The 10000-nt window shown below is 42.0% G+C and overlaps 1 protein-coding gene across 1 annotated transcript in view; it reads left to right on the top strand.

Annotated features, from left to right (window-relative positions):
• Positions 1-10000, top strand: part of LOC134435043 (protein kinase C eta type-like) — a 64818-nt gene that overhangs the window by 5248 nt on the left and 49570 nt on the right. Inside the window, exons 2-4 of the mRNA XM_063183787.1 lie at positions 4264-4327; positions 9048-9201; positions 9868-9902. Of these exons, the coding sequence (XP_063039857.1) occupies positions 4264-4327; positions 9048-9201; positions 9868-9902 (253 nt within the window). The remainder of the gene's footprint in view (positions 1-4263; positions 4328-9047; positions 9202-9867; positions 9903-10000) is intronic.

Here is a 10000-nt window from a genome sequence, read left to right on the forward strand (position 1 = left end):
ATAAAATAAAATATTGTATCTATTGTATCACTCATAAACTGTCATTCACCATATTTTTCTAACCTTTCCTTGCTATTTTTACATGTGAAGTACTCACTTCTTTTGCAAATCGCTTGTAATGATGAACTATTTTGTGCTAGAAATTATGGCTACAACAGGCAGTAGCCTAGCATACAGCCCACATTGATCCCGGCCCCTGATCACAGTCAGGAACGATAATGTGGCCCCCAGAGAAAAAAGTTTGGGGACCCCTGCGATAGATGGTTCAAGTCTGCATTTTATTGAAATGCAGTGCCATGATTACATGTTGATCATTCATAGTAACGCACGGTAACAATCCACCTGCAGTGCAAACTTGGCACTGCAACACCCTGTTTATTCCTATGAGAAGCTGTTTAATTGTGTTGCTAATAGTGATGCAAACGATTAATCGACTTTAATCGACCAATGCATTAATCGATTAAAAAACATTAATCGCAATTAATCGACAATTCAACTGACAAGAGAACCAGGTGAAATGGGCATGTGAAGAGTGTGTGTGAAGAGGGGTGTGAATAGTGGGGATATTTAAAGGTACACTGTGCAGGAAATGGTCAAAAAAGGTACTGCAACTATGCTGCTCAATTAAACTGGGCTGCCTATTGCCAAATTTGATCTTTACATGAAAGTTTACTGAGTAATAAACTAATATTTTCTAGTATGGTCCAAGTAGAGTCATTTTTGCAGCTAAAAATGGCTATTTTGAAAAATTCAAAATGGCGGACCATGGAGAAGATCCCCATTTTCATGTATGAAAAGTGCAATTTTTCCAGTCATAATGAATACTAAGAATTTGATGGTGTTGGTAAGTATTCATGAAAAAGGTAACATTAGTGAATGGGCAGCATGAATTCTGGAAATAAACAACAAAAAATCTCACACAGTGTCCCTTTAAATCACCTTTGTATTAAAGAATTGAAGTAGAATTACTTGAAATGTGGTATATTATCTAATTTTTTAATAATTTTTTTTTGATTTAGTAGATTTTTTTCGAGAAACATTGAGATTTCGGGGGAAGACGCCGCTTATCAATTAATCGTAAGTCGATCGATAAGGTTATCAAGTAATGATTAATGAATTAATCGATAATTTGCATCCCTAGTTGCTAACATAATAGAAGTGGAAAAGTAATGGCAAAAAATCAAATTGAATGATGTCGTATCATGGGGCATTTTTAAGCATCGAAAATAATCGAATCGCTGCCTTCAGAAATCGATATCGAATCGTGTCATGGAGTGTTCACACTGCCCTTCACTTGTCAGTACCCAAAGACACAGTGTTTTTGTGTGACATTACCCTTCCAGGATCCTGGCCATCTAATGGGGGCATGGGCTTGTTTACAAAATGTTTCACTCCGAACACCATTACAAATGTTATTCAACATCCAAAGACACCTCGTTCACTTGGGATGACATTTGGAGCATGGTAACCCCTTAATGCATGCACAGCGTACCACCAGTGGCGCGATGTAATAGTCATTGCAAAGTACCATAGTACGGCAATACTATGACAGTGCACAGGGCCTTTAGTAATGTACTATGACTTGGTTATTGCCATTCTGATAACAGCAAATTTATAACGCAGTCTTAATTGGTTAAGCCGTTTTAAACAACATGTAAACAAGCCCATGCCTCCATAAGCTGACCAGGACCTCTGAAAGGGCTGGACAAAAAAATCCTAGAGGAGTGCTCAGAGAGCCCATGCACCTCACCCTCTGATGGAAAGAAACACACGCACTGCGAACGTACTCACAAACGAACATACACACACAGCACTAAGTCGGGCGATCACATAACCTCCTTGGCGGAGGTAAAAATACTCTGTTGTTGGATACTGAGGCGGTGGGAACAACACTACTGCATGTTCAATTTCCCAGAATTTCCCTTTAAATCTGGTTCTCATTCCTGTAGCAAAGAAATGTGAGTGGGGGAAATTAATGAACCACCACTGCTGTTCCACACCCACCTCATGCCGGTGGAAGTACCCTTGGCCACGGGATCAAAACTTAGTGCACACATGCGACTGGTAGTGTATGTGGGACTGTACAGTGCCTTAATCACTGTGGATAATTATTGATCTGTACCAGTTGCGGGGCAACATAATCCTGCACTGTGTGTGTGTGTGTGTGTGTGTGTGTGTGTGTGTGTGTGTGTGTGTGTGTGTGTGTGTGTGTGTGTGTGTGTGGGTGTGTGGGTGTGTGTGGGTGTGTGTGTGTGTGTGGGGGTGGGGGGGTGTGTGGGTGGGTGTAGGTGGGTGGGTGTGGCACAACACACAAGCACAGACAGAGTGTGTTTGCTGTTATCTGTTTCATGACTTGTATCCAGTAACACACGTCACACCTACACAGATGCACACACACACACACACACACACACACACACACACACACACACACACACACACACACACACACACACACACACACACACACACACACACACACACGCATAGCCAATGCCTCTGCGAACTGCTATCGCCAGACTACTGTATATCACACGTGAGATTTAGTCGTGGGGAGGGCGATCTAAGCTATATAAATACTACCTAAAGCTGCCTTTATTTTTGACAGGACAGTGGAGGAGACACAGGAAGTGAGTGGGGAGAGAGAGGGACAGGGAAGGATTGGCAAACGACCCGGGCCGGAATAGTAAACCTGGTAAACCTAGTAAGCCTGGCGTTGTAAAGTCACCCAGTGCCCTATCGTTAGGCCACGGCAAGGCCGAAATACTATCTAAGATTTCAGCCAGGATTTCCGTGCTGTCCATCAGAGCGTAACAAGCGTGCAAGGCAGCACGGGGATTCCCAGACTATGAGAACAGCACATAGTTGATGACTATGATGTCCAGCGAGATAGCAAAAGGCCCCTCGTAGGCGTTGCTGTGGCTGGAGGTGTGAACTCTGAAGCAAGGTGACCAACTGCTGTTGTAGTTCTCAAAAACGCAAGAGAGGAGTGAATACACAAACCGACTTCAAAAGAGTGTGTGTATGTGTATGTGTGTGTGTGCGTGTGCGTGTGCGTGTGCGTGTGTGTGTGTACATGTGTGCATGCATGTGTGTACGTGTGTGTGTGTGTGCATGCGAGAGAGAGAGAGAGAGAGAGAGAGAGAGAGAGAGAGAGAGAGAGAGCAAATGTGTATGTGTGAGTGGTTTGAGGTAATTTATAGAAGGGTAGAGGGAATACTTTTTTTCTCTGTTCACATATCAGACACAAGCCCTCACTTGTTTCTGTTGCTGTTCCCACCATCTCAGCTCTGCTACAGGCCACACGTGCGCACACACACACACGCACGCACGCACACACACACACACACACACACACACACACACACACACACATAGAGCAGGGTAGTCTGTTACAGCATTATGTCGATTGAATAAGTATGCAATAGACATTTTTGTGGTAAGATTCTGCCTATCAGTAGTCTTGTTAGTAAAGCATGGCATTGATGTTAATAATATGGCATGTGTTGTAAAGCATGTTATAATGTATACAATTATTTTTTACTGCACTGTATATTTTATACTGTATACTGTAATGTGTTTCTTTTTTATATTGTATTTCAGTACACCATTACATTTAAGCTTACGTTCTGTCTTTTTGACCTAGTATTTGTGAAATAAATCACTATTACATTGTGTATGAACGCCAGTGTTTATCGGTGACATCAGCGTTTAGGCTGTCTGGGTTGTGATTGTTCCTGAAACAGTGATAATGACTGAGGCTAAACCAGCCCTACCTGTTTCCCTCTCTCACTCTCACACTTCTTGGAAGCTGGTATAAACAGACACACTCTTGCACACATACAGGCTCGCACACACACGCACACGCAAACACACACACACACACACACACACACACACACACACACACACACACACAGCTACAGTATATCGGTTCCTCTCTGAAATTTCTACCTGCAGAAGTATTTGGACGCCCTGTTCTAGTGGCTGGAACATGAATGCAGAAAGAGACTGTCAGTCAAAACACCCATGTTTTGGTTTTTGTTACGCAACTGTAATTGTTTTTACCTGTATAATGTGACAGACCATGAAGTACAAACCCTGTGTGTGTGTGTGTGTGTGTGTGTGTGTGTGTGTGTGTGTGTGTGTGTGTGTGTGTGTGTGTGTGTGTGTGTGTGTGTGTGTGTCTCTCTCTCTCTCTCTCTCTCTCTCTCTCTCTCTCTCTCTCTCTCTCTCTCTCTCTCTCTCTCTCTGGTTCTGCAGATTGACCTGGAGCCTGAGGGCAAGGTTTATATTCAGATTACACTCACCGGCTCCTTTATAGATGGTAAGTAGTAGCCTATGCCTTAATACTTGTACATACTTAGACACAGACACACAGGCCGTCTTACACTTGTACAGAGTTTGAATGCAGCCCCTATGGTCTCCGCCTTTGAGTTCTGCCTAAACCTAGTCACCATTTATATTAATGGCCTGCATGCATAAAGGCTCTGTCATATCCTGTTAGCTTGTTCAGTGGTTCTGTGGTGTCTAAGAATAATATTAAAGGTCATGGCACCTTAATGTTGTTGAGTAACCATTCAGCACACCAGAAGCGACAAAAGCTACAAGGAGTTGCTGGAGCAATAAAACGTGAGCAATAAAAGTGACAGAGTATGACAGAATGAAAGCATCCCAATTGGCTGTGGCGGCTGTCGTCAAACTGCATCATAGCTCAATATTCGCTGAAGTTCAACTACAGACAAATCAAATCACCTCAAATCAAAATCTCTTCTGTCGTCAGCTCCTCAATATAAAGTCATTTACATCCGTCACCATTGTCGCTGTAGTCACTTTTGGTTTGTTTGTGTGGTAACTTGTGGATGAGGGTGGAGAGCACCTGTAGGTTTGTTACAGAATTGTACAAGACACGAGTGCCTATTACCACGGTATGGGGTGCTGACTCCTGGAGCCTAACTTTTCAAAAGATGAAGAGGATCACACAATCTTTGTTGCCGGTGCTAAATTATTTAATGACATTTTAAAAAAGGTGGCTGGACAGACTGTTGTTTGATTAAGTAATCTGCCATTGACAACAAATAACTTACTGTGCAGCCATCTCCACATTTTGACAATAGGCAAGATGCACCTTCTTTCCTACACGTCATGTTAGTCCTTGCTTTAGCAATATAGACCGTGACTCATTTTGCTGTTTGTGTGAATGTTTTGAAGTGATTGTTTTTTGTGCCTTTTGTTCTTTACTTTAATGCTACATTCAAATGTAATTTACAGTTGGCCAGCAGATCATTGAAGTAATTTGTTGCAGCTCTTTCATGCAGATCTTTCCAATGATCTCACTCACTATTTGCTGAAAACGTTTACATCAGTCTACATCATAAACACATTGCTATGGCATTGACAAGAGTCTTTGCCAATTAAGACATGGTCACTACCAAGTAGAGAGAGAGAGAGAGGTAGAGATGCGTCTGTGGGTAGTCAAGACACTTCAGGTGCTCATCTGTATCCAGAGGAATACATGTAGAGTTCAGATGCAAAACCCCCTAAGTGCCAGTTCAGAAAATAATCTTAATTCATTTTTATTTAATACAAAGCTATCAAAATTGCATAATTTAAAATTGTATTTATGTAATATAACTATTTATATGTATTATCAAGTACATGAATGTAAACCAAACCAACAACGGGGTTCTCTAAAAATATAGAAGTGCAGGTTTTCAGAAATGGAGTTAGGGGGGTTTGCATCTGAACTCTTCACATGTAGAGAGCAGAGAGAGGGTCCGAGGCACTCTGAAGTGAAGTTAAAAGTCCTTTATTTTTCTGAGTGGGAATGTCCCACTTAGAAATATAAAGGACTTTTATCTTCACTTCAGAGTGTCTTGGACCCTCTTTCTGCTCTCTACATGGTCATTACCAATTTTGGGACAACGTAAGTGGCTCTATATGAAAATGTTGAAAACCCTTCTAGTGGAACACCCACACCCACCGCCTAAGGAAGTGGCCTCATTTAATTGGCCTATATCAGTAGAATTAGAACACTGTACTTGTTAGAGTACAGTACAGAAACTGTATTATTAAAGAAACATTCGAGGGGACTTAAAGAAACTTTGGAGCGGAATTAAAGATTTTTTAAAGGGGAATTAAGTAAATGTAAAGCAGCATACACATAATGCACAATGCACAGTTTGTAGTGTCTCAATCTACGGTACACTGGACTAAACAGTAACTGTGATATTCTGAAAAGTCTGAAAAGAATATACACTTTCACCCAATGAAAGATCTTTTTTGTATTTATTTCTTTTTCAGTGATGTTTTGAGCCCTCTTTTGTGGCCTCCCCTCAGACTTTGATGTGAGGGCAACGTCTCTCCAAGAAATGTCCAAGAGAAGGGTTGGGGGGGAGTGGGGGTTATTATCTGATAGAACAGTAGAGAAGACAGGAAATAGTTGGGAGAGAGAGATGGGGCAGGGTTGGGAATGACTCAGGCCGGATTCGAACCTGGGTGCCCCGGGGCAACGTTGCCCATACTGTATATGCCACGGCGTATTAGCGCAGTGTGCCACAGTGCTCCCCCATGACAACTTCCATGGGTTTTCATTGTGCGGCTTTTCATTTGTTTTTTATAGCAATAATAACCATGCACACAGTTAAAAGAAAATGTGCAGCGTCAATTCAAGTCAATTTAACATCTCCTAGAATGTTTTTGGTCCCAGAGTAGTTCCTAAGTGTTGATTCAACACTCTATGTTGTCCTCTGAATGTTGTAATTTCCTACGCTTTAATTTAGGCTGCTCATCACTACACACATCTGATAGGAATTATGAGTCATCGGTGTGAGATTGCACAGTTGTATGGGGGGCACAAGAATGGGCATATACATCTTCATGTGCTTCTTTGGAAGTGACTAATATCCTAGCAGTGGGTCACTAGGCCAGTCAAGTGAATAAATGGGATGTTAGTTCAGACAAGTAATGCCTTGCAAAATCAAAAAGCATTACAAGTTGAATTTCTACTGGAAATTAACTTCACACCGTCTTTTGATTTGTGACTAATTCTCTTGCCGCTTCCTATTGCAAAAGTACAGTAGCCTACATTAACGCTAATAGATGAGTCATGTGTCACTTGTGTTAAATATCACTCTTCAGTTGGAGAACTCTTTCCCATGTATCTCACTGCAGACTGAATAATGACCATGTCTGATGTTTGTCTACTTGTCCCAAGTGGTTAAGTGGCTAACACTAATTTGAGGCTATTCCTACAACCTAACCTTCAATGACGTTATGCTGCCACTTTCAAGGGGGCGCCTCTTGAGGACATAGTCAAAATGTGTTCCGTGGAAGGAATACCCAAGACTGTTTTCCACATTTGTTTAATTTTTCTTTACCTTTTCTGAATCAGTAATATTACCTTTCTGCAGGACTGTGTAAATTACATGTAACTCACCAGCCAAGAATGCATGTCCATGTTTGATGTTTGTATACTTGTGCCAAACAAACACTCCCTAAATGAGTCAAGGAGGCTAGTCTTCTCTACCAGCCCAATTGTGATTTCACCAGCATTTGGCCGGTTGGCTGGTGTTGATTTAGAGCCATGCCATTCTGTCATGCGGTCTCTTGTTTTCTGTTCTTCCTCATTTGGACGGCCATGAGTAGTTCATGAAAAGCTCTCCTAGTCTTAATAAGGACTTAACCTAGACACACACACACGCACACACACACACACACACACACACACACACACACACACACATACACACACACACACACACACACACAGAGAGAGAGAGAGAGAGAGAGAGAGAGAGAGAGAGAGAGAGAGAGAGAGAGAGAGAGAGAGAGAGCACTTGTTATGAGTTGTAAATGAGATTAAGAATAAGCGGCTAATCTTGATAGAAGGCAGTGTGCCATGTTCGGACCAGGCCTGCAATCATTCATACGAGAATATGAATCTACATGGCATCTACACGTGCTTCATGGCAGAGCACTCCTCATTATATGATAATCATTTATCTGCCATAATAGAACAATAGTATATACTAATGCTTGTATAATGTGATACTGTTTTGTTGTATAATGAGCATTACAATATAATACCATACACGATATGATTAAAGTTCATTATAACTGCAATATATCATTTTGTCTTCAGGTATGAAGATATCTAGTCTGTATCTCAGCAGAAGTTGTATTCACGTTGTAACTGTGTATATGACGAATCCATCTTTTCTGTCTACTCTACAATGGTGAATACCAATTACAGCGCAATATTAGCACAGAATGCCACAATACATTGATGATTTTAAAAAATGCTACAATGATATTTGGTGCTATAATACAGTGAAAAAAACAGCTAGATCAATACAATAGTATGAGAAATATACCGTATAATGTCAGATAATGTGCTGGTTAGGGGAAACAGCACTCTAGATTGCCTTTTGGGAGTCGTAGTATGTACACGCACTCACACACACACACACACACACACACACACACACACACACACACACACACACACACACACACACACACACACACACACACACACACACACACACACACACACACACACACACAGGGCCTCAGAGAGAGAGAGAGAAGCTCACACACTTATATGCAAACGCTTCCTTTAAAGTGTGTGGTTAGTGCTTCTGGGTAGCAGACAGAAGCTAATAATACAGCTGTGGGGGAGTACGCCGTGTAGCCATATTCAAACACCGCACACAGAGCGTATCGTATCCACACACACACACACACACACACACACACACACACACACACACACACACACACACACACACACACACACACACCAACAACAACAAAGTCATTAGTACATTTGAAAGCTCGTTGAGTTGAGTTTTTACTTATGATGTTCTTATAATGCTCGTGGTACTACAAATCTGCAAATATGTAGAAAATTATTTGTTTGGTGCATATGGTGTACATGGTGTCATGTAGGCCTACACATGCATGCTTGTGTGTGCATTGAATGGCTGTGTGTGTTTTGTGTATTTATGTTTGTGTGTTGCATGTGTGTGTGTGTGTGTGTGTAGATGAAGCTACGAGTAACGTGCGTGTGCGTAAGGAGTTCACGCGTCAGAGGCAGGGCGCGGTGCGCAGGAGAATCCACCAGGTCAACGGACACAAGTTCATGTCCACCTTCCTCAAGCAGCCCACATTCTGCTTCCACTGCCGGGAGTTCATATGGTACACACACACACACACACACACACACACACACACACACACACACACACACACACACACACACACACACACACACACACACACACACACACACACACACACACACACACACACACACACACACACACACACACACTTCTTTTAAAATAGGGTTTCTACCGATATGAATTTAGCAGTTGCAGAGGTACTCAGACAGGATCTAGATCATTGAAACCACACTAAACAAAGACTATTGTCCACAGGGAAGGTTTTTCATGGGTAGACGCAACACCTTCTTCTCCAAATGTGTCGAAGACCAATTACTGAACACATATTGAATAATAATTTAACAGGTTTTTCACACTTATTTTAGAGAATCCAAGCATCCTTAGCCCTCTAGTGGCCAGCCTGTGCACATGGCCTATACTACCAAATATTAGCACAATATAACACTTTCTGTCGCATCTTTGCGACTGTTGACTGCATTAACGGCGGCAACTACAAGGGATCCGGAGACAGAGTTTTCACTTAAAAAAGCACAGACGCCACGTCAGCCACCATGTTGCGTGCGCACGCACACACGCACAAACAAAAAATGGACAGGTTTGCAAATTACAGGTTTGCAATTGGACAGGTTTGCAACAAATTATTGTGTAATACCTTACCTTGCCTTTATATCTCCCGTAGGGGTGTCTTTGGAAAACAGGGTTACCAGTGCCAAGGTAAGTACTTTGGGTTTTTAACATGCACAAGTAGTGAGCCTGTGTGCTCCGTGTCATGGGCTGTTTTTGTCACAGCTCTTGTCACCATAGTGGTACTG

This window comes from Engraulis encrasicolus, chromosome 19, assembly GCF_034702125.1.
Source record: "Engraulis encrasicolus isolate BLACKSEA-1 chromosome 19, IST_EnEncr_1.0, whole genome shotgun sequence".
Taxonomy (NCBI): domain Eukaryota; kingdom Metazoa; phylum Chordata; class Actinopteri; order Clupeiformes; family Engraulidae; genus Engraulis; species Engraulis encrasicolus.